We start from the raw sequence: 25821 nt of genomic DNA, 5'->3' as shown, positions 1-25821 counted from the left end.
AATGACGCGAGGACCCCATGTGCGTGGTGCCGAAAATGGAGTTCCTGTGGAACTGCTCCTTCAGCTTATGCTCGAAGAGCAGCGCACGCCTGCGACTCTTTGGACCGCACCGATTCGGCGATCCCTTCTGCCTAGGTGCCGACGTGAAAAGCGAAAATTGCTGCTTTCCAGGAAAGCCGATGACAGAGTATTACAGCATAACTCGAAAGATGTTTGTAGTTTGTGGACAATATAAATTGCAGTAAATATTTTCTTACTAACAAAACAAGAAAGGTGATACGCGTTCACAGGAACTCACGAACACATTTCACTCATTGACCGTGAGCACTTGCCGTAACGACGCTGGTGTATTATGCGTCCGTTATACTCCCTTCACAATTTTAACCATACCACATCTCTAAAGCTGAGATCACATGGCCCCCAACACTGCGCGCACGAAAGACGGCGTGCATGCAACCATCAGCCTTTTGGGTCCCCCTGCCTTACTCCCGAAACCATGTATGAAAATAAAGAACATGCGCCGATCACGAGTAGCGGCTACGATTACTCGCTTTCTGAGTTTCAGCCAGATGACGAAGGAGTCAGACGTCCATAGCTAATCACCGTCATCTTTTAGCGACGCATGTGACCTCTAACCCACGGCACGTAGACTAGGAGGGTTAGGTAGAGCATGCGTCTCACGTCTCGGGACAGCCGGACAATGGGGATATTGCACATCGAGTGTGCCAACAAAACGTTCAATGCGCGTTCTTGATATGTTTGTCCGTACGCATTCAATGCGGCCCGCGCAATGGGAAGGGCGAGTTTGTTCATAATTGTTGCGTATTTAAGACGTTCGTGCGAAAATGTGGAGACAGACTGTTTTGTTTCCGATTATTCATGGAAAAGTACCAAGTACACGTGTTCCAGGTACAGGAACTGCAATGAAAGCTTAAAATACACAGCCAAATTCTTTCAGTGCACTTAGCATTCAATAGTTTTATTGCTTTTCATATGTCAGTGAGGTGAGAGTAAAGGCGCAAGTGTTAGCCTTTGTGAACGTTGATAATGATTGACCCCCAACCACATCCAAAGAAGTATTGTGGACCAGAACTTAGTGTAAAGTATGTCTAAGTTATGCGTCACGATGGCTCATCTGTCCACTTCAGTTTGTTTTCCCTCACAAGTCTCAGAAAGCGACTGTACAGTTCGCTTACCGGGAGTGACCTATCCAACGAGATGTCATGGCCTCCCCAAAGTACGTTGCTATACTGAAGTGTCCCAACCACGCGCTCGTAACCGAGGAGAGCAAGAGAGGGATTTTCTTCTCTGTACCATTTGTTCCGTCTGGCGTTGCTAAATTGCTCAGAACCACGCCATCGCAGTTTCTTGAAGCACTGTTCAATATTCACTTCGGGAAAAACGGCGTCGTACTGAGCCGTGTAGAAGAGGACGGCCGTACTGTCGAGCAAGAACTCTAGTTTCCTTTTAATGTCTACGAAGAAATCTCCTGAACCTAGTTGCTTTGTGAGCTCTGGCCTGGAACCGTCGAGGATCCGGGAAATGTTAACGTGAATTATCTTCTTAAATTCTGGGCTATTCGCATAGTCCATGTACTGTCTAGCTTCTTCCGGTTCCTGCGGTCTTGCTATGCTTCCGTGGTGTTGGAAGCCGGTTAGAAGTTGAAATATCGTCTGAGTTCCGGCAGGCGCCATGTTCAAAACAGTTTTGCCGAGTTCTTCTGCAGCCTGTGAGTATAGCCCTTTAGTGACGAGACCGCGTATCATGTCGAACCACCCAGCAAGCGTTTTTCGGCCGAAGTCATTTAACAGCCCGGAGTAATACAGGTAGTTCGTGGAGTCGATGATTTCGAGCAGTGGGAACACGAATCCTACGCCTAGCATTATGCCTTTGAGTTTGACGTTGATTTGCTTAGCTTTCTTCAGAACCTTGTAGGCCACTCCAGCGGCTGACCTTGCTGAAAGAGACGACAGAGAGAAGTAAAATATCTAGAAAAACAAGAACAAAGGAGGAAAGAAAAGGTGCGGCAATGCAAGATATGACAAAGGCATCTTAAAGGCGAACTTCTACAGCTGTGTCGCAGAAGTTCAGTTGCGGCATTAGGCTGTAGGTAGGAAACAGTTCTTATACCCAGCTGCAGAGAAAATTTGGTCATAGGACTTAGTTTGCCGGTCGGCCAGCACGCGGCGCCCTGCGAGCTGCGAAGACGCAGATGTGTACCTAAAGGACTAGCACAACCAATCGGTTCATTTAATCAGCGGTGTGGTGAAAAAATGTTGCACTTTCACACGAAAAGCGAAGCATCGATTGCGACATTAAATTATTCGACAGCTATACGAAGTGAGGATAGTATTTTTATCGGCCGTGTAAACTTATAAGCAGTTATACTAACTAAATTAACAAGCATTGTGTCAGGCGCGCACAAGCCAACATGAAAACATCTCACTCGATGACTGCGGAAACTCGTGGTCAAAACACTGCAATGAGGAAACGCGGTAGCAGCAGCGAGCGAATTTACCTCCGTGCAGCCGTTCACACCAACGCGAACTGCGCCACGGCAGTGCGGACTCTGTACCCGTCGCAGATGACTTTCAGATACAGCGGCCCAGCCGGGTGCACGCAGCGCGAATAATCGTCCCCCCCTCCCCCCCCGCTCCCTGTTCTCTCCCGTAGCCTTTCACGTGATGGAAGGCGGCACGCTTCCTGCCCGCTTTCGACTGCTGCGCGAGCAACATTGAGCCGCGCTCGCCTGCTCACCCTCTCACACTTTCGCTCGCACACACAGGATACGGCATGGAGCGACGATATTATCACCCTTCGACTTTATATGGAACCTCACAGCGACGCTGACGGCATAAGTACGCCTGGAGTATCCATATAATTGCTGTGGCAATAGAACATCAGACAAGAGTACCGCATTCGAACCAGCGAACTTTCTCGCTGGTCTATGTAGAGCTGCGATATTGGAGAACCCGGTCGGCCGCCACCTGAGCAGATGTGCACATGTTTATATATCTGCATTACTACTGCATGTTGTCACCGTTTCTTCTCAAGACAGATAACGCATTCTTTTAAATGGTTACTTTGGAATTGGAATTCACGCAATTCACATTTCTGCTCAAGATATGACAGTTGTCACAGGTTGGCAAGGTCGCTGAAGGCGCCTTTCATTTCTGCCCAGAATTTTTATCTGTAGTTAAGTATGTGAATGTTAACATATATGTTTTATGTGAAAGGAAATAATGCCCAGTATACGGGAACTAATGTTGGGAGCGAAACATACTTTTGAAGAGTACGGTGTATCTGTATATTTTGTCCTGCCATTATAAAAGCATATCTTGTGTTTCCCCGAAAGATTTGTTATTTTGGTTCATATTTGCGCTGGTCATACACTCTGTGCTACTTTGCTTCTTTATCGTGACTTTTTGGCCTTGTAGAGTGTTTTCGCTGTCATGTTGCTATTCGCGCGCTTTCAAGGAACTGGAAAGCACCAAATGCCGGAGCCTTTTCATTTCATTCTACGTGGGTTGCCGGAACCGCAGTTACATTTCAATGACTGTTCCCGCTTTTTTGCAGAGGAAGCCAATGAGTACAAATAAGACATGCCTTTGTTTCCATGAATAAATTTAATTGAATCGGGGCATAGTGTGCCCGGCTTCGCACGAATTACCTGGTAATTCTTATTTCCAAAAGACGATGTGGAGCACTTCCAGAAGAGACATTGAACGGTAGCACTAATTCAGTTTATATTGTTAAAGTTTTGTTTCCAAATCTCATTTTCATGAATTTGGTTGATTACATTGACGGTTGATAACATTGACAGTTAAAACAAATTAAGAGCCCCCCCCCCCCCCCCCCCAATTTCTTGTCTTAACCTTAGAACCAGCATGTCACTACAACGTCTCGGATTTCGAGGTATTTTCTCGTATTCTGGCTGTTTTGTTGAAAGAAGCAAATTTGTTAGTTTGAGTCTCCAGAGACTTTAGAATTCGACGTTTTCAGTTTTTATCGATAAACAATTATTTACACAGACACTGTCTAATTCGATGACTTCCCGGTGAACGGGTGTAGGAACTTTACCTTTGCTACCCACAATCTCTAAACATAAAAAGTAGGAACAATTTGGCCGCAACGGCATTATTTCGACGGGGGGGGGGGGAGGGGTGCGAATTGCAAAGAACGCCCGTGTACCGTGCATTGGGTGCACCTTAAAGAGCGCCAGGTGGTCGAAATAAATCCGGCGTCCTGTACTACGGCGTGCATCATGATCATATCGTGATTTTGGCACGGAAAACCACAGGAGTCTATATCAATTCAACCGTTTGGGGCTTATCTTGTTGCCGAACAATAATCGCCATATACCAAGTGTGCTTTTGTTTTCTATAACGCTGCGTGCCCGATACTTGCATGTCATCGACGGCATGCGCGTTATCAGCGTGACATCATTCTTGACAGGCAAATATAGCGAGCGCACAGTTTTCGAGCAAGAAAGGAAATTAAAGAAACACGGACCACAATGTCTTCGGGGCAAGATTTAGGTAAACATTTTTTTTCTAACAGTGTATGCTTCATTTTTACACTTCTTTTCTGACTCTCGCGGTGAAATGGTCATTTTCTCATCGCAGAAGCGTAACCTTAGAAGGCGCACCTTGTATGCCGTTATTATACAACTTTGGCATTCAGCGCTTCAGAAAGAAGTACTACCTCCATAGGACTCTCCCGCAATGTATAAGTCCGGCCTGTGGTACTCCGAGAATATTCTCAGAAAGCGCTTGAGGAACGTCATGACTTGCTCAGATGCTTCATCAAGCGTTGCGGGGTATCGGCCGTTGTCGTCAAAGCTGTATCCCGATCCAACAGGTTGGTCGAGGTATATTACATCGAAATCCTTTATCAGACTGTGGTCTCTGTAGTAAAGCTTCCCCATGGCGTTAATGCCCAGGGGTCCATTTTCAAGGAACTGGCTGTATAAGGAAGATTTCCATGGGCCACCCTGTGTCCATAGAAGGAGCCGCTTCTTTGGCTGCTCGCTCTGCACATAGGACGAATGCTAGAAAATCAGGTCTCGCACACTCGGTACAAATGCAAATAAATGCTCCGAAAGCGACAGAAATGAAAGCAATCTTGAGTTGAAGGGTTCTCAAAATTGAAGGTCTTTGGCTAGCGTTTTCTTTACGATTAAATTTTTTTGTTTGCTGTTATGCGTATAATGAAACACAAGCTTTTTCAACATATACACGTACGCTGACACTCTTACGTAAGCCGTGCGAGCAGACACAGTAATAGCGTCAACGAGAGAAAATGCACGTGCATAATCGGCACTGTGCGCAGGCGAAGCTGTTGCCTATAGGAGGTGGAGAAACACCAGGGGCGCTATAACGTAAAACTATTCCAAACGATGTGTGCCAGGTGCACACATCGTCTGCTTAGGCGCTACTTAAAGGTTGCTAACAAGAAAAAAATGAGACAATCACCAGTCCTGCGGTCTGGCCAAGGTTGCTTTGATAGTATGTGCTGTGCATTTGTAGCAAATTGCAATTATAGGTTATGCAATTATGGCCCAAGTGAAATTTCGTTGCAGTTTATCTTTATACCGGCAGGAGAGAATGAACGTTTCCTTATTATAATCACTACAACACTGAGCATGTGTATAAGCACTTCTCTGTCATAAAGAACCATTTTCATTCATTGTGCACATAAAGATTAACTGCCTTCTTCTCAAAGTATGTTGCCATGCATGTCACGTCCAATGTGCCAGCCTTATTTGAGGCTTTAGAAAAACCCTCATGCATGGTGCACCGCTCTTTTTGTGTTTTGCCACCACCAAGGTATACTTCGTGGACTTAATTGGTTGAACATTATTCCACCATGTAAATGTTAAAACAATCCGTAAACGCAGAAAATTCTTGCCTGTGACTTGATGTGCAAGAAGAACAGGTACGAGGAATCACTTTCGTTGTCAACCGGTATAAAGCCAGAGTAGGCTTCCAGCTTCTCGCAGGGCGCCGGCAAGCACACCCGGCTGTTCTGCTTCATCGCCTTCAGTTTTTCGGGTAACACACGGTCGCTCGTCGCTGATAGCACGGTGTCATCCAGGAGTACCCTGAACGAGACAGGGAATGCATTTTGAACAAACTTATACTCGCTCGTAAGTCGTATAAAATTAGGAGAAATATATCTGGTTGTTGCAAAAGGCCTGCGTGATACATCACATTGGGGTTGTTTGGCTTTACCACATATCAGCAAATTATTCAGTCAAACCTAGAAAAATGAGTGCGCTTACATAAATTATCCTTTCGTAGTGACAAGCAGAGCATAAATTCTCCTTTAGATAATGTGTAAAATCATCATGGAAAGATAAAACTTCGGCTCAAATGTTCCCTCTAGACGCTTTGCACAGGTTTTTTGAGCATTTTCACTTACTGTCTGTAGTTCTTGAATTAAAGGCGCAGCTGAACACTTTAGCAGAGTAAGAAAATGGCCACGATTGGTAGACCATGCTGCCGTGAGAATGCCACTGTGAACAATTTGAATCAAACGTTATCCCGCTGCACACAGCAGGATAATCACAGAATACTTAGCTTAACCTTTACAGTGGCTTTTAAGGCCCGTTAGTTCTTTTTCAACACAATATGCAGGGTCAGAGACGACAACGTTCGAGCCTGCACGATGGACGGCAGAAGCCAACGTATTGGAAATCCTTTTGGACCATACGATACTCTCCAGAAAAGGCTTGAGTATGCGCGTACATCCTCCCATATTGTCATGGAAACGGCAACGCAGTGGTTGTTAACGAGTCCCGCTCGGTCTTGTCAGCGCTTCTTTGTCTTTGCGGGCAGCTTTGTAAGGTGTCAATGTCGAAGTTTTGTTGTTTTCGTTCACCTGAGAGGGTCGTGGCTCATACCTAGCATGGTGATGGACCATGAATCTGGCGGTTAAATTAGGCGTAGACAAATCAAGTAACAGTTTGGAAGTGGGAACTCAGAAATAAAAAAAAAAAATATGCGCGAGAAAGAAAGTAAAGTACATAGACAGAAATCGCAATAAACCACAAAAGAAGGAAAAAGTTATGGCTCTCCCGTAATCGAGAGTAGACGTAAGCATGAAATGGCTACCGGCAAAGCAGATTGGTTGGAGATGGTTCTAGCCACAATCCTAAAATAGGTATAGTGCATGTTCGCAAAGGCACACCGCACTCCACCACACCACAGCGCACGAACCCGTTTTGAACCGAACCTCATTGCAAGTGTATTCTGGGCCAAACAGCCATCCGTGGTGCACCGAACGCTGCCGGATTAGTTATGCAGCGTGGCGCCATCTCTCGAGCCGCGGAACTCACGGACCGCTGGCGTTGAACAGGCGACCCTATCTCAGCGCCAAAAGATGACAATCAAGTGTAGGGTGCAATGTATGTGCCTTTTGAACGTCACTATTGGAAATGACAAATAAAACTTCAGCGTGCTAGAAGTTAGAGCTTGAGTGATTTCGTGAATAAGCATTAGGAATAACGCGGAAGCAATATTTTTTGTAACTTGTTCGGTCAGTGCATGTACTGTGGTCCTGCACAAATGGTTGGGGGCCAGAGACCACATTTATAAGTTTTGACTGGTTACGCGGATGATCTCGTTTTTTTTTCGCAACTTTCCCGGATAATGGCGCTGGCTTTTGGTCTAAGGTCACTTTAAGGCCGCTGACAACGGCACCTAAAACCTTGTCATGCTTAAAAATGTCGCAGTTTCGCCCGAAAGGCGAAGCACGGATTGCGATAGCAAATTAGTAGATAGGCATACGTAGTAATGGTAGTAGCTCTATCGGCCGTGTAAACTTGTAAACATTCGCTTACTAACTAAATCAACAAGCACGGTGTCATGCGCGCACAGGTAAACATGGAAACATCTCGCTTGGGGACCGCAGAGACTCCCTGTCAAAATGCTGGAGTGAGGAATCGTGGCAGGAACAGCGAGCGAATTGACCTTCGTGCATCTCTCGCTTCAAGGCAAACGAAGTGTCGAAAGCACAGCCCATACGAAGCTACCGGCACTACGCGCACTTTGCAAGCATCGCAGATAGCTTTGAAAATGAGGCCCGCACGGACGCGCACTTTGGCCACGTCGCAGATCGCTTTCAATGTACGACGCCAGCATGGCCCCGCCGTAAGCTGCAGCCGCCAGGAAAGAACGCCCCTCTCGCTCGCCTCATCACCGTGCCTCGAGGTCGACAGAAGAGGGCGTGCTTCCGCCCCGCCTTCCTCGCTTGGGCGCGCGAGATTGAGCTTTGTTCACTGGTTCGCCCTGTATGCTGTCACTCACACATGCAGCATACGGCGCGCGGCGAGGATGTTGTCGCCGTTGGACTTTATACTTTAACTCACGGCGATGGCAGAAATGCGCCTATGTCCATAATTGCTATCGCAATAAAACTGTTGGGGTTTGATAGGAAAGGGGGGATGATTAGCTTAGCATGGTAATCGATAAGATTCAGTGAGGTACCTAGACCGGACTTTTGTTCACATTGTGAAGCATCTGGGGCAATTGCTATGTTATTTGGACTGCATGCTCGGCAGATTATCTCGTAATAGACCGTCTAAAATACGATGAGGAAGTAATTTTGCATTATTAGAAAAAAAGTAATCTAAATGCATCACAGTAGTAACAGAGCTGTCGGGAGCCGGAAGTACATTGCAGCAGCGCTCACCTAGGTGGTGAAGCAAATGTTATTAGAATGTAATTTTCGGATTATGTGGTCGCAGCCAATTCATGTCAAAAGAAAAACCCGAGCTTGGAAACAAAGAAGGTTGGAGAATGTCTTAAAGGTGATACATAAACTCTCAAGGTGAATTGCACTGTCAAAAGACGGAACCTGCTGGGAAGACAAGAAACTCGTGATTCCAGATAAAAAACAGCACTTGCAACTAATTTAGGATACCATACGCACAAACGCAATGCTTCGTGTTATAAGAGGCTCAGGGGGCAAGGCTTGTAGGCTGGAGCGCCGGAGAGCAGTACGCAATCAAATCCTAATACAGGACGAACGTACCCGCGATATATGATCAGGAACCAGAATCAGAATCTGTTTTTATTGAGATGATTAGAAATATTACAAGACATTAATATACAGAAGGAGGTACCGAAGTCAAAGACTGCAATGGGACCTCCTTTACAAGAAGTGTGCATCTCTTCTCAATCATATTCGTTGATTGCTCGGCATACACAAAATGCGAATAGCGCGGGTAGCTTTTCCTATCACATAATCTATGTGTGGGAGCCAGTTGATTGAGTAAACTTTATTGAATTCCTGTAGCACGCGCGTTACAGCGCAACGGGCGTCTCCCACGCAGGGGCCGACAGTGAGTACCTGGCGGGTGCTGCGCGGGCCTGCTGGACAGATATGCGTCAAAAATCACACCAAGGTATTTAAGACTCTACCTGAGCTATTTCATGAAGATGGTAAGACAATGAGATGGGCACTGGATTATGTATAGGAAAACACGAGAGTGGCACATTTCCTGTTCTCTACCATGTCGCTGCCACTTCAGTTGCGATACAAGGTACTGAGGACTGCAGCGATTCCGTAGTGGCCTGCAGTATCTGCATAATCGCACTGCAAACGATTTGCTTGATCTGCTTAAAACGTTAGACAGGCTGAATTATAATTTATCCGTAGTTTAGCCACTGTCTTTTTCCCAGCAGAGACGATTGCTTCAGAGGAATTAATAGCTAGGACGGAAGTGTTGCGCTCTGTACCACTACGGTACCCATAGACATCTGCTCGAGAGCGGTGGCAGGGGCCGAATACTGCTAGTATTTGCACTTCTTGAGCGTGAGTCTAGCGTTTCAGCGACACTTAAACGGGCGTCTATGCCCCTTAGGAGAACCTTGTTGCACGCGAGGTGAGGTGGGACAAAAGCACTCCTCGGAATGGAAGCGAATGATGTGCATTTCAGTAAGACTTCAAGAAAGGTCTGGCCCGGCGAAAGCACCCTATACCTCCCAGTCCGAATTCTTCAGCGTAACTGACGTTGTGGAAGTGGTTGAGCATTCAATTAGGTTTATTATGGACAGCTTATGTGCTGGTAGCCTGGTGAAACCTCCATTCGTGGACACCTGCACAACAGGGGCTGACGCCATTGCGAAAAGATAAGTTGAAATAATTCATTTGATGGAACGGATGCTGAGCAGGCGTATCGCTCCCGGCCACTCAACCAGAATTTGCAGTGATGTTTACGGCGAATATTTAAATTCTTCAGCGTGTTGTGCAATACGACAGTGGGCAGTTGATGTTTACGGTTAGCTTGCGTGCACCGCTATTGTTTGTCTTCGTAGTACGTGGAACATACAGCGGAATGTATTTGCTTGAGGCGTGGTTCTGCGCCATCGTTAATAGCCTGCGGGTAAGGTTAGCACTATCATTACCACTAGCCGCGCATCGCATCGTGTCAGAAGCATTGATCAATATTCATAAAATGGGCTTTACGTGCAGCACCCTCAATGTGATTATGAGACATGAGGTAGGGGAATAAATTTGACCACGTGGAGTTATTTAACGTGCACCTAAATGTACGTACACGACTGTCGTCGCATTTCGCCCCTGGGGAAATGCCGCTATCGGGGTCGCGGTTCAACACGCTACCCCGAGCAACGACATAGCCACAATGCTACAGGGGCGGGTACAGAAATGTTCGTTTCATGGGCGGCCTCTTTGAAAGTGTCGTCTGCACGCTGCGGTGTTTTAATGCGGCTTTGTGTCTGCACGCCCTTTGTCTGTTGTCCGCTTGACAAATTGGCACGAAGTTTGTTTATCAGAAATAGCAGAAACGTACCGTACCTTACGTTAAATATGAATTTATGCAGTTCCTTCGCCGGTCGCCGCCATGTCTAGCAGCCAGCGTTTCCTTGCTTTGATGCGTCGCCTTTTCCCTCTCCCGCGCTACCCCCATGTATGCAGGCTGCCACGAGCGGGGAGCGGCAAGGCTGTTACTGCGTCCCTTGTATCCGCCTCCTCTCTTTACCTGCTCTCTACTAGAAGCGGTATTGCGCAAGATTTTGACGCCACACTGAGAAGAGAAACACAAAGCACGGCGCTCTGCTGTGTGTCCCGTCAAACTGCTACGCAGTCCCCATTTTTGTATGCTATACCAACACGCCTAGTCTTCAACCCTCTCTACCATTTTATGTGCCTCCCCTCTGGACTGTGGCGCGTTTGTACAAAGGAAAGCGTTGCAGCTGCTGCCGTGCTTTTTCGGCAGGGCTCACTGATCACTACAGCCGTCGAGAGGATATCGTGACGACGCCTACGGAGCTCCAGAGGACATCGTGGCGACGTGGTTGAAAGGTCTAACGGAGTTTCTCACGTCACCTATCCTCTCTATGGGCACCCTGCAATGCAGTTTGCCTGTACGTGTCGCGCCACCTGGCAGCGGCGGTGAGCACCCGCGGGTAGGCCCTCACCGCTCAGGCCCGCCTGCAAGCCTGCTTTTCCAATTTTCCGATGGATTCTCCGCGGCCTCTTGGCAACTCCTTCGTGAGAAGTTTGAACAAAAAGAACAAGCGCAGATACTGCTGCGTTAAGGACTGTCACAACCGCGAAGTGGATGTCGGCATCAAACCGTACCGCTTTCTTTTAAAACCGGGGGAAGCAATCCGGCGGCTGAAGTGGATCGTCGCGGTTCGTGTCGGTCTTGCGAATTGCTGTTAAACAACTAAGACGTAAGTGCAAAAACAAGAAGAAAATATTAAAAGAACCAACAGCGGCATCTGTAAAAACACACAATAAAGCGTCAACTGCATAAAAACGCTTGAACTGATTCCGGCTGTTGTAAATCAGTTTTGATAGTTTAGCTCGTCTTGCTCCAAAACAAACGCGCAGTGGTTGTTAAGTGTCAAATCTAGCTTCGTAAGCGCTGTGCTTCTTCCTGCGCCAAGATCAAGACGTGAACGTTGGAACCGAGCTCATTCGTGCCGATGTTTTCTCGTGCTTAGAACAACAGAACTAAGGTTGCAGTACACTGCAGGACACGTCGAGTATTCGAAAATTAGCATTTTCCTCGCGCACACAAGCGCATATTTGTTCAGTCTTGACGTTGTTTAGTCTCAGCTGATTGCTCTCGAGTCTTCAGCGGTAATGCCCTCTCACATTCGAGCCCGAACGGCAATACCAGAATATGCTCGAGGCACTTTGTCAACGGAGAAAAAAAGCACTTACCTGCCAATTCGCCAAAACCTCTACAATGTGAGGTGCAAGACACGCTCCAAGTAAGGAAGCGACAAATGACAGTTCAAAGACGTCCACGGCCGTATTTGCTCACTAAAATGGCATAATATAATGATTTGTTAACGCATCGATCGACGTCGTAAGCACACTTACTTTGTTGTGACAAATAATTCGCGACCTGCGGTGGTTGCTTAGTGGCTACGGTGTTGGGCTGCTGAGCGCGAGGTCGCGGGAATAAATCCCGGCCACGGCGGCCGAATTTCGATGGGGTCGAAATACCAAAACACCCGTGTAATTCAGGTCCACGTTAAAGAACCCCATGTGGTCCAAATTATACCGTAGTCTCCCACCACGGCGTGTCTCCTAATCAGATCGTGGTTTTGGCACCTAAAACACCACAATTTAAGCACCTCACTGTGATGTCCGTGCTGTTTACTTCTTTGACACGGTATATGTGGTTGTAGTCGTAAATTTGATGTCCTTTCGCAAGCGTCGGTGGTCAAAAATGGGCATCGACGTTTTCGATTGCCTTAAAACCGGAATTTAGAACGTCCGAAAGGTTTCAAACGAGCGCCGCAAAAGCCCGTCTCCGCAGCAGTGGCCGCCTCGGTGTTTCGCGCAACTGACACGGTGGCGCTGACGGCTGAGCCGATCGCCGCGCCGCCTGACCATTGCAGAGAGCCTATCGCGCTCAAATACCGCAACAACCTAGCAGCAGCTGTAGGATGAGGAGGGAAGCCGCAATGAAAGCTTCGCTTAAAAAAAAAGGGTTGGTAGGGCACTACCACTGACGCCTTAAACACCAAATTCATGGCCAATTACGCTTTGGGGGTAAACGCAAGTCACTCAGAACGACAACAACAACAACAAGCTGTTCGACAGAAAGGCACGACCCGCGTGCCTTTCTGCTGAGCTGCCGTGACACTACATATTGTCACGTGGTAGTGACGTTAAAGAACACAGTAGCAGTACTGTGACAGAGAAAACTTGCTTTTATTGGGCGAACCTGTGCCCACAAAACAGGCTACACTTAAAGCGCAACGATAGCGGCCAACACAGTCGGCGATCGTCGAAAATCTGATATCAGCTGGTCAAACGCGACAGCTTTTATACAGTAGTCATCAAATTTTTTAGACTAATCGTCGAGACCCGCATGCCTTCTACAAATTTCTACACCATTCGCGTCAAGGGATGAAATCAGATAACCCAAGGTTCGGCGACAACAGACTGCGGATAGAAGCATCGATAACTTTCCAGAAAATTCGGATACATGCAGGCGCGTCCCGGGCTGTGCGATAACATTTGTTCGGCGGCGAAACGTGGTCGCCCGACAGAGATAAGTACACGTGTCAATACCCCCCTCTTAAAAAGCATCGACCCGATGCTACATACAAGCGAAATAAAAGCACCCGTAGCAAAGAAAGCAACAAAAAATAAGGAATTTCGCCAGCGTCCGTAAAAGGGTTTAAGGCGCACCACGTGGACCACTTCAGATCGTGCGCAGCACCGCTGCGAATGCGAAATGCCGTCTGCCACGACCTCATAGTCCAGAGCGCCAATACGTCGGATGACCTTGTAGGGTCCGAAATAGCGTCGGAGTAGTTTCTCACTGAGTCCTCGTCGGCGTATCGGGGTCCATACCCAAACACGGTCGCCGGGCTGGTACTCGACGAAGCGTCGTCGGAGGTTGTAGTGTCGGCTGTCGGTACGCTGCTGGTTTTTGATCGGTAGGCGGGCGAGTTGTCGGGCTTCTTCGGCGCGCTGAAGATAGGTAGCGACGTCAAGATTCTCCTCGTCAGTGACGTGCGGCAGCATGGCGTCGAGCGTCGTCGTCGGGTTCCTGCCGTAGACCAGCTTGAACGGCGTGATCTGTGTTGTTTCTTGCACCGCCGTGTTGTAAGCAAATGTTACGTACGGCAGGACGGCATCCCAGGTCTTGTGTTCGACGTCGACGTACATCGCTAGCATGTCGGCGAGGGTCTTATTCAGCCGCTCCGTAAGACCATTCGTCTGCGGATGGTAGGCCCTTGTCCTCCTGTGCCTTGTTTGACTGTATTTCAGTATGGCGTGGGTGAGCTCCGCTGTAAAGGCCGTTCCTCTGTCGGTGATGAGGACTTCTGGGGCGCCATGTCGCAGCAGGATGTTTTCGACAATGAATTTCGCCACTTCGGCTGCGCTACCTTTCGGCAGTGCTTTAGTTTCAGCGAAGCGGGTGAGGTAGGCTGTCGCCACGACGATCCACTTATTTCCGGTTGTTGACGTCGGAAAGGGTCCCAGCAAGTCCATCCCGATCTGCTGGAATGGTCGGCAAGGAGGCTCGATTGGCTGTAGTAATCCGGCTGGCCTTGTCGGCGGTGTCTTGCGTCGCTGACAGTCTCGGCATGTTCTGACATAACGAGCGACGTCGGCGGTCAGGCGCGGCCAATAATACTTTTCTTGTATCCTCGATAGTGTCCGGGAAAATCCGAGGTGTCCAGTGGTCGGATCGTCATGTAGGGCGTGCAATACTTCTGGACGAAGTCCTGACAGGACAACAAGAAGGTAGTTGGCGCGGACTGGTGAGTTCTTCTTCGCGAGTAGATTGTTTTGAAGCGTGAAGGAAGATAATCCGCGCTTAAATGCCCTAGGGACAACGTCGGTGTGCCCTTCCAAATACTCCACGAGGCCTTTTTAGCTCCGGGTCTGCCCGTTGCTGTTCAGCGAAGTCTTCCGCGCTTATCATTCCAAGGAAGAATTCGTCATCTTGCGGCGGCGGGTCAATGGGGGCGCGTGATAGGCAATCGGCATCGGAGTGTTTTCGTCGGGACTTGTAGATTACAGTGATGTCGTATTCTTGTAGTCTGAGGCTCCACCGCGCCAGTCGTCCTGAAGGATCCTTTATACTCGCTAGCCAATGCAACGCGTGATGGTCACTGACGACTTTGAATGGCCTGCCATAAAGATAAGGGCGAAATTTAGCTGTAGCCCAAACGATGGCGAGGCATTCCTTTTCGGTCGTAGAATAGTTGCCTTCCGCTTTTGACAGCGACCGGCTAGCGTAAGGTATCACCTGTTCGACTCCGTTTTTCCTTTGGACTAGAACGGCACCGAGGCCTAGGCTACTGGCGTCAGTATGGATTTCTGTATCGGCGTACTCGTCGAAGTGCGCAAGTACCGGCGGCGACTGCATGCGTCGTTTGAGTTCTTCAAATGCGTCGGCCTGCGGTGTTTCCCACTTGAACTCAACATCACATATAGTTAGACGTGTCAACGGCTCGCCGATGCGTGAAAAGTCCTTCACGAAGCGCCTGTAGTAGGCACACATGCCAAGGAATCTACGCGCTGCCTTCTTGTCGGTGGGCTGCGGGAACTTTGCGATGGCAGCTGTTTTCTGGGGGTTGGGGCGTACTCCGGATTTACTGATGACGTGGCCTAGGAACAGAAGCTCAAAACTAGCTTTTATTGGGCGAACCTATGCCCACAAAACAGGCTACACTTAAAGCGCAACGATAGCGGCGAACAGAGTCGGCGATCGTCAAAAATCTGATCAGCTGGTCAAGCGCGACAGCTTTTATACAGTAGTCATCGAATTTTCCAGACTAATCGTTGAGACCCGCATGCCTTCTACAAAGTTCTACACCATTCGCGTCAAGCTATGAAATCAGATAACCCAAGGTTCGGCGACAACAGACTGCGGATAGAAGCATCGATAACTTTCCAGAAAATTCGGATACATGCAGGCGCGTCCCGCGCTGTGCGATAACATTTGTTCGGTGGCGAAACGTGGTCGCCCGGTAGAGATAAGTACACGTGTCAATATCTACTATGGAAGCCACATAAACTGCGAAGAAACGATGAGTTGAACGGGAACGTAAAAACTGTACATTGCCCTCTATACCCCCCTTCATATTAGGTCCTTTTGAAGGAATTAGAATGGTATGCATAGCAGCCATTCAAGTGTGTTTGCTCGTTTCAAGAAAATATGTTTCAAGAGCTTTTTTACGATCCTTAAAGCCAATAACCGTCATGCATTAACAGGTTACGTGTAGCGTTAGGTATCTTTAGCGTAAGAAACTCCTAGGCACTATAATAACTTACGGCGTCTGGAGATAAAGGCACGGCTGTCGTGTTTGATCCTCATTGCATCCGCACAAAGTAAGAACGAACAGGAATAACACATCGACTGTCCATATGCTCCAACAGCCCATGACCGTGTGCGTCACAAGTCTAGCATCTATGATCGATGATGAGGCTGGTTTATATTGCTTTTTCCACTATAGGTCATTAGAAGATCTATGTCTGCTATTGCCCCTTGTTAAGACGGGGCTCACACCTGCATAAAACAATCCTGATGTCTTTTTGAAAATGTATGACTCAGACTATGTTCAGCAGCGAAGAGTGTAATGCCTCGTATTACATTTCTGAATGTACGAAATAAACATTTTTTTACAAAACACGATCGTTCATAAGCTTAAGTGGGGAAAGGTAGAAAAAAATAAGCTGTCAAATCATTCTTGCCATGCCGGTCCCTCTCTCGCAAGAGATATAATACTGGCACAAAATATTTGTTAGCCGTTTTTTGAAGCCGAATTTTCTTTGCCTTTTGCCTCTGCATTGTGGGTGCTATCCCCGGCGCTGTTGGCGATTATACAACTTGAGCCAGTGTGTATTTGCCAATGCATGTGCCAATGCGCATGAGCCAATGCGAATGTGCAAATGGGCGTGTGGCACCGGGCCGTTCAACATCGTTGACCAATACCCAAGGATGAGTGTGTGCCTCTGGGTAGGTGCTGGAATAAATAGGCAGAACAAGAAGACATGAATAAGTCGGCAACAGAAAATTGAAGTCAGCTGCAGAGGAGAAAAGAGCGAATCGACGGCAGCCGAATTTGAGAAAGAAGTAAAGAAGTCTAGGGTTTGACGAAAACTCGTCTGGCGAGGAAATAACATGGCTGAATAAACGTACACTCGCCAACTGAAAAAATTTTCAAAACACGGATTGACGTTTCGGCGCCCAATACGGGTGCCTTGTTCACAATGAGCGAATGCATGGTGGTCTTTATTATATATGCATCGGAAGACGTAATGCGCTTGCGTACAACTCAGGGAGGGGTCCCCGTGTCCGGCTTATCGTGTTAATAGTAGGTTGTATGCAGAATGATTCAAGGAGCAATCGGGACGATAATTTTTTCTCTCTTTCGATGACAGAAGCCGGATTCCAGTTAATACTGTGTCCAGTCTTTTCGTGGTGCTCTGCCAGGGTGCTGGAGACCGTGTGTCCTTTGGCTACATCATTGCGATGCTGCTGTAGCCTTCTTTTAACGTTCGCCGTCTCGCCTAAGTAGCACGCATGGCAGTCCTGGCAAGGAATTTTTGTAGATGACGCCCGGAAATGTTTCTTTTTTGAGGCGGTCTTTCACTCGGACGAGTTGTTGTTTTAGCTTGCTTGAAGGGACGTGGCAGATTTGTACATCATAATCTTTGAAAATTCTTGATAATGACTCGCTTACGCCTCGTGCATAGGGGAGAGACGCCCGTTTTCTTGTTCTCATCGGCCTTACAGGGGGTTCAGCTGCACGCTTTTCTTCAGTCTTTATAATCTGGCCGGTGTAGCCATTGCTGACCAAATCCTGCGTCACTTTCTTCAACTCAGCTCTGCGTGCGTCAGTAGTCGAGCATAGTCGGAATGCACGGGTGAGCAATGTGGAGGCAACAGATCGTTTTTGTCTAAGGGGGTGGGCCGAATCAAAGTGTAGATATTTCCCTGTGTGTGTAGGCTTTCGGTAAACACTCGTGGAAAGGCCGGATGCAGTGCGCATGACTTCAACGTCAAGGAAGGCCAAGCGACCATTAACTTCTTCTTCAACGGGGAATTCTATTGTGCTTTGGAAAGAGTTCAGGTGCTGCAGAAAAGGTACGACGTCTTCGCGGCGGATAATAGAATAACAGTCGTCGACATACCGCAGCAACACCATTTATATCCTACTCACTCTATGTAGATGATATACAGATAAGTTTTAAATCATGCAATCTGTCCATATGCGAGAGGCAGATTCAGCTGGTAGTGAACAGGCTTTCAATATGGGCGAACAAGAATGGCTTTCGCTTTAGCGAAGAAAAGACGACATGCGTGTTATTTTCTCGCAAAAGAGGCATACATCCTGAACCGAATATTACGATGAACGGGTATGTGCTTAGTGTAAAAAAGGAGCAGAAATTTCTCGGCGTTATATTGGATGATAAGCTCTCGTTTGTGCAACATATAAAAAGCATAAAAATGAAATGCTTAAAAACTATGAATATCCTCAAAATTATTTCGCACCAGTCGTGGGGAACTGACAAGAAATGCTTGCTCTCGCTGTATAACAGCTTGATTAGAACACGTATCGATTACGGGAACATTGTTTACCAATCAGCTTCACGTTCTGTTTTAAAAATTCTGGTTCCTGTACATGACCTTGGAATGCGGCTAGCCCTAGGTGCATTCCGTACTAGCCCTGTTCCAAGTTTGCACGTAGAAGCTAATCAGTGGAACCTAGACCGAGAACGTAACTACTGTAGTTTTATGTACGCACTTAAGATTAGTTCCAACCGAGAACACCCGTGTTACAAAATGTTGAAGAGCACAGAAACGCGAACCCTCTTTGCAAAGCGCCCATCATTAGCAAAGCCACTTCCACTGAAAGCACCGTCGCTATGTCAAGAAAACAACATATTGCTGTCGGACGTTCATTGCATAACCCTAACGAGTTAGTAGCACCATGGGAATCAGTCACCATACATTGTGACTTCTCGTTCACCGAAATAAACAAAAAGCATACACCCCAAGAAGCTGTAAAACAACACTTCTTATCACTACAGAGTAAGTACAAGTGTCCAGAATTTTACACTGATGCTTCAAAAACTGCTGAAACAACATCATGTGCTGCAATTGGTCCAGATTTTGTAGCGCATTTAAGATTAAACAAATACACAAGTATCTTCACTGCTGAAGCTCACGCTATACTCCTCGCAGTTAAAGAAATAACAACCAAACAGATCAATCAATCGATAATACACACAGATGCCTTAAGTGTGGTCCGGTCAATACACATTGAAAAACAAAGAAAGAACCCGGTGATAAACACTCTCATCAGTAGCTTAACCTTAGCCTAGAAGAGAGGGCTACATATTATAATCTGCTGGGTACCTGGCCATACTAGTATACTTGGTAACGAAGCAGCAGACGCAAATGCGGCCTTAGCAGGTCTAAGGCCCCAAATAGATTTAAGTTATGTACCATATACAGATATGAAACCTGTCGTTCGAGGAATACTGCGTCACGCATGGCAAGAAGCTTGGGACACAGAAAATAATAACAAACGTCACATCATCCAACCTTACATTACCCAAACACCTGTATACCGGCATAGACAGGAGGAAGTAATGATGTCGAGACTGAGGATAGGACACACACATGCAACTCACTCATACTTGCTAACCGGTACTGATCCACCGGTCTGCATTATATGTGGAAATCAACTCACAGTCATCTATGTTCTTATACAATGCCCTGGCATGGAAGCTACGCGAAAAAAATACTTTCCTGAACTTTACCGCACCAATTTACCTATGCATCCTGCATTTTTCCTATCGGCTAAGCTGATGTTCCCCCTCGACCGGCTGTTAAGTTATCTTAATGATGTGAACTTTTTGAAGAATATATCTTACCGCTTTTAAACTCATCTTCTCTACACTGCCTGAAATCCTACATGATCATTCTAAATTCTCCCAAGAAATGCAAGCCTCGTGTTTTTAATTCCTAGGCCTTTACAGCCACCGCAGTACATCACAGGCATCGCAAACCACTATACCCGCTGGCATGTTTATAACATTCTACTGCACTACTAAACATCGTTGCTGGCGCTCTTTGGCCGTTGTAGCCCTTGCGCCATAAATACTAATTAATAAAATAACAGACGCTGCGGTGCACTCAAAAGGCGTCACCATTGAAGTTGATCACTCGTTCTGTGGCCCGAGAGATTCTACGACTGTGTAAAGCACTGGCTTGAATTCACCCTGCCGAATGACAGATGCAAGGTACTGCACACACGTTTATCTACTTCTCCAAATCCAAGTTGTAGTTGTGTCGTCGACCAATTATAAGTCGGCAACTACTTTAGAGAGTTGTACCTGTCCTATGACCGCAAGTGCCCAGCCTCACTCAAGAACAACATTTCATTGTTTCTTAGCAAGTAAAGATATTTTTCTGGGAATACGTTTGTTGTGTCCCTTGTCCTTGGAAGTGATCACGGTGTTTTTATTTACTTATCCTATGCAGTAAAGTTTTCTCCATCAAAGCGATGTTCGATTTCGTATTCAAAAGAAATTAAACATCGATTCCTTTTGCGCGCTGTAATTTATGCGAACTGTATTTCTTATCTTTCTAAATACGGCTTTGTCTACCCTAGAGAGTTTGTTGAGAAGTCATTTATTTTTCGGCGTCTATTGAGTCGTACTAAGTCACAACGATAGCTTAGTGGCTATTGTGTTGCACTGCTAAGCTCGATGCCATGGTTTCGACCCCGGCCACGGCGGCCGCGTTTCGATGGGGGCGAAATGCAAAAACACTCGTGTACCTAGATTTGGGTACATGGTGAAGAACCTTAGGAAGTCATGATTATTCCAGAGTTCCTCACTACGGCGTGCCTCATAATCGGATTGTTGTTTTGACATTTTTGTAACTCGTAATGGCATTCGCTTCCTACATTTATTAGTCCGTAATTTTTCTTCACTTAAAGGGACACTAAAGTGAAAAGTGATTTCTTCTGCATCAGTAAATCACCGTTCTACAACACCAAAAACACCACTCTTAAACGAAAAGACGTTTGGTAAGCCAGAAAAAGCGCAAGAACGAAATACGGGTGGCGACGCCTACTTAAGTTCCCGCACCTGGGGGCTGTGACGTCATGGATTTTGATGGCATCTTCTAGGGCCTACTAAATATATATAGCGGTACAGATTGACTACATTGTGTTCTAAAGGAACCAAATGTTAAACATGACAAGTTTCGGGAACCTTTATTCAGCCAACGCGGCCCAAATGCGAAAACAAACTTTGGAATCCCTGACGTCACGCTGACGTACCGGCGCTGGTGTTTCGGCGCGAAATTCAAATACTGATACTTGGACCTTCATTTTCTCATCTAATATTCAAACTATTTTCTTGAAATGACTGCCTGCAGGGTTCTCAAACAATGCTTTATTAGTCTAAACTGATTTATTGTTTCCCTTTAGTGTCCCTTTAAAAAACATAAGCGTTGACATTCAAGTCCTGTTTGAAGCTTTCATTTTCTGTGCGTAATATGGCTTGTTTTAATTTTTGTTTTGTTTTCGTCTCGCAGTGTGTTCTTCCACTATGGCATTTATTTGAGGACGAAGTATCGCGCGCGTCATGGCTGACTTTGATACGCAGAAGAATGTCAAGTTCATCATCAGGCATGTCAGGAGCATCATCAGGAATGTCAGGAGCATCATCAGGCAACTACATCAGGCAAGACTGATGTAGTTTATCCCGCTATTCCGGGAACTCTGCTTTGAATTCAGGCTTCTTCCGGAGGACAGACTTGCAGGAGGTAGCTAATGGACGTGTTCATAGAAACATAAATTTTCGTACAGTCATTACTAGACGGAACTCTGAGGCTATTGTCTACGGAAGCTGCGAGTGGGGCGGTTAAGCCAGCATGGAAATGATGGGTAGTAGATGGATTTGTCTAAGGTTCGTCTTTCTAGCTTCAAACGGCTTTGTGACTTTGCAAATTCATAATTTTCAACGAAGTACTTTGTAATAAATATTTAAATAAACATTTTTGAAGATTTCTACTGGCAGGGTTCGGGAACAGGACCTCTAGCACAGAAACCCAACATTGAAAGCATTGCGCCCTAGGCGCATGCATTGATAAGCCTGACAAGTTCCATATGCAAACTCTGAGAAAGTAATTAACCGGCGCCTTATACGTTTTCTTGAAAGCAACAAAATTCTCGAAGCCTTACAGTTTGGTTTCAGCGAAGAAAAATCCACACTCGATCACCTTGTCCATATCGATAAGAATATCCGAGATGCCTTTGTGCACATTTTTTTCTTGTAAGTGTTTTTAGACATGGAGAAGGCATTCGACAAAACACGGCATTTTGGAACTGTCCGTGACATGGCTGGAATGGGAGTTCGATGCAACTTGCTGATCATGGTTCAGAGTTACCGCTAGGTTACAAATCATGTAATCTAAGTATCCGCGAGCGAGAAGTGTAGCTCTGCTTGAATAACTTGTCTAAGTGGGCGGAAGAGAAGGGTTTGAAACTAAACCCACAAAAAAGTATGTGCTTCTTTTTCTTCAACAAAAGAGGTGTGCTACCAGACCCCGTTATAGACCTTCATGGAGAACGACTATCTGTGAGCTCTGAACGTAAATTCTTAGGTATTATCATAGACAATAAACTAACCTTTATCTCCCATCTGAAGTATCTTTAAGTGAAATGCCTGAAGACTATGAACCTCTTGAAGCTCCTGGGACGCGCATCATGGGGAAGCGACAGAAGATGCCTCCTCAGCCTATACAAAAGCCTTATACGGTCGCGCCTTAACTATGGAGCCATAGTATATGCTGCTGTGCCTAGTGCTCTAAAGATGCTAGATCCTATCGACCACTTGGTTATATGCCTTGCTACAGTCGCCTTCCGGACAAGTCCTGCACAAAACTTTTACGTTGAATGTAACGAACGGTCTCTACACTTCCAAAGGACATATTTTAGCTTCTCCTATGCCTTGAAGGTACAATCAAATGTAGATCATTCGTGATATTCGATTATTCGCGACTTGACCACGGCCAGGCTGTTCCATCACCGCCCAGCCATCAGGCCCCCTCTGTCCCTCCGATGAGAAGTACTGTCAGAATAAACAGGCATCTCTGTTTTAGGTGAAGTACTAATGGCTCCTACTCGGTTTCCACCGTCCTGGGAAATGGCAGACTACCCAGTGTAACATCTCTTTCTTAGAGATATCAAAACGACCACCTCAGGCACATATACACCCGCATTTTCTTGAGCTTAAGAACTATTCCAGAGCTGAATTTTACACAGATGCTTCAAATTCTCCTGCTGGTGTTGCTTACCCAGCTCTCGAACGCTCTTTTTGAACATCTGGGGCAATAAATCCACAAACCACTATCTTTGCAGCGGAAGCATACTCTGTACTCTAGGTTATGCAACCCATAAAGCTCACAAATGTCGCTAAGGCTGTTGCCTTGACGGAGTCATTAAGTGTAGTGATAACCCTAATTAGTCTAGGAAAACACAAGAACTCTGTTGTGAATGAACTATACAGCTTGTTGTGCTCCGCATGTATGAGCAACCAAGTGATTGTCTCATGCTGGGTACCTGGCCATAGGGGTATAAAAGGCAACGTACCTGCTGACGAAAACGCTACGTCAGTGAGTTTTAGTGCCACAGCTGGAAATATCCCCATTCCTTGCCATAGATTTAAAGGCTTATATACGCCGGAAACTGAGGAATCATTGGCAAGGAGAGTGGGATATACAAGCATTAAATAAGCTACACATGACAAAAACGCAACTAGGCAACTAGATAAGTGAGAAAACTGCATGGTACAGGAAAGTACGCCTTTTCCAATTAAGAACAGGACACGCATACGGTACTAACTCTTGCCTCTTATCTGGGGAGAATCCTCCGACTTTTAAGTGCGGCAATAATCTCACCGACATCCACGTTTTTATTCAATGCCCTGCAATAGGTCGAAACAGAGAGGAAGAAGTGTTTCCTTTCTGCATATCGCGAAAATGTACCTCTTAACCCCGCATGTTTTCTTAACAATGAACCGCTTTTTACCCTTAAATTGATCTTAGACTTTTTAGCTGAAAGAGACACGCTGCAAATAATTTGGCAGGGTAGTTTTTAGCACACGATTAGCAGCTCTTGTATGCAACGGCTCTATTGAAGCCCTTGTGTCACTGCTTGTTTTATTCTATCATGTTTTAACGAAACCAATTGTCATAGCCTACATCACTAGTTAGTCAGTCTCATTAGTTTAGTACCTATATATTTTACTCCATCTACGGCGACAGGTTTTAGGCCCTTTTCAGCCATGTCAGATCTACCATAAGGAGTTCACTGACCACATCATCTACAATTCATCAATAACATAACCATTTGTCATGGTGCTTTTTGGCCATACCTGGCCCTTGCGCAATTAAACACCACCTATCATACGTTACCATGTCTTGCATTACCACATACCATACGTTACCAGAACACATTGCTCTAGTTTTCTGTTTCACTCTACTGCTTTGTAACCACTCCTCTCTTCAATGACATATGGCCTTGAGGCAGTGGCGTAGCCAGAAATTTTGTTCGGGAGGGACAGAGGGGGGGGGGGGGGCTCACTTTGCAGCTCGGCCTCCTCGTTATAGAATTTTTTCGAGAGATCAAATACATTAAACATTGATAATAACTGCGTTGCCATTGCCAAAGGTGTTGCAAAGGAATTCTTGAACGCTACGCACTGTCAAGACAAGTAAAATATTTATGTTTTCATAAAGCAATTTACTGGTATGCCTCAAAATTGTGCCCGACATTACTGATATCAATGCTTGCATGTTTTCTGTATATTTAATAAGTGAAGTGAATATCACACGAGCTTTAGAACTATATGAGTTTGAAACAAACAAAACAGTGCATGCCGCTGATATGAAAACTGTAAAGGCCATGAAATGAACAAGTTGACAAATCTTTTATTAAAACTTTGTTAGCCTCCCTGCCTTTCTATCATTTGCATCTCTATCTCTCTCTTTTTCTCTCTCTCTTTCTGTCACTGAAGAGCCTTGTTTACATTTTTTTTGCTCTGCAACGATCAGAGAAAAATCTCAAGGACGCCCTTCTTTGTTAGCATGTATTGCGCAGAAGCAGCTGTCCCCGGTCGTGTATTTTGAGTAATTGCTTCGAAATTAGAGTCGCAAGAGAGAGCACATATAAAGAGCAGGCGTTCTGCGAAATATACAAGGGCGAGTCAAATGAAATTGAGCCAATGCGAACATATGACAAACGGGGTACTTTATTTAAAACTAGTCTCCATGAGCATTTAGACATTTGTCCCACTGACTAACGAGTCGCGTGATTCCCTTTCATAAAGCTCCTTGGGTTGCTGCTTCAAAAAGTCTGTAACTGACTCTTTCACGCACTCGTTCGACACGAATCTGGTTCCCTTGAGGTGTTTTTACAAATGCTCCAAAATGTGGAAGTCGTAAGGCGACAGGTCTGGACTGTATGGCGGAGGTTGTAGCGTTTCCTACTTGAAGCTTTCCCATTTTCTGTTACCCACATCAGCGACGTGGGGACGGGCATTGTGGTGGAGCAAGATGACCCCATTCCTCAATTTTTCATGTCGTGTGTTCTTGATTGCGACACGCAACCGATCCGACGTTTCACAGTATCGGAAACCATTGATAGTTTCTCCAGGTTTACCAAGTTCGATAAATAATGGCCCCTGACGATCGACAAAAACGTCAACAGTGCCTTTCCGGCAGAAATGACGGCCTTTGCTTTTCTTGGGGGTGGTGAATACAAATGTTTCCGCTGTAAAGTT

At 46.2% G+C, this 25821-nt stretch overlaps 1 protein-coding gene across 1 annotated transcript; it reads right to left on the bottom strand.

Moving 5' to 3' along the window:
- Window positions 1-1014: 1014 nt before the first annotated feature.
- Window positions 1015-16406, bottom strand: LOC139046914 (probable serine carboxypeptidase CPVL). The gene is made up of 4 exons (XM_070520845.1): window positions 16288-16406; window positions 5911-6103; window positions 4705-5032; window positions 1015-1957 (listed from the first exon to the last, which is right to left on the bottom strand). The coding sequence occupies exons 1-4, from the start codon at window positions 16395-16397 to the stop codon at window positions 1122-1124; spliced, it is 1467 nt and encodes a 488-aa protein (XP_070376946.1). The 5' UTR covers window positions 16398-16406; the 3' UTR covers window positions 1015-1121.
- Between the last annotated feature and the right edge of the window lie 9415 nt (window positions 16407-25821).

This window comes from Dermacentor albipictus, chromosome 6 (genome assembly GCF_038994185.2).
Source record: "Dermacentor albipictus isolate Rhodes 1998 colony chromosome 6, USDA_Dalb.pri_finalv2, whole genome shotgun sequence".
NCBI classification, from domain to species: Eukaryota; Metazoa; Arthropoda; class Arachnida; order Ixodida; family Ixodidae; genus Dermacentor; species Dermacentor albipictus.
The sequence above is the reverse complement of the archived record's forward strand: the minus strand, read 5'-3'. Positions and strand labels throughout refer to the sequence as shown.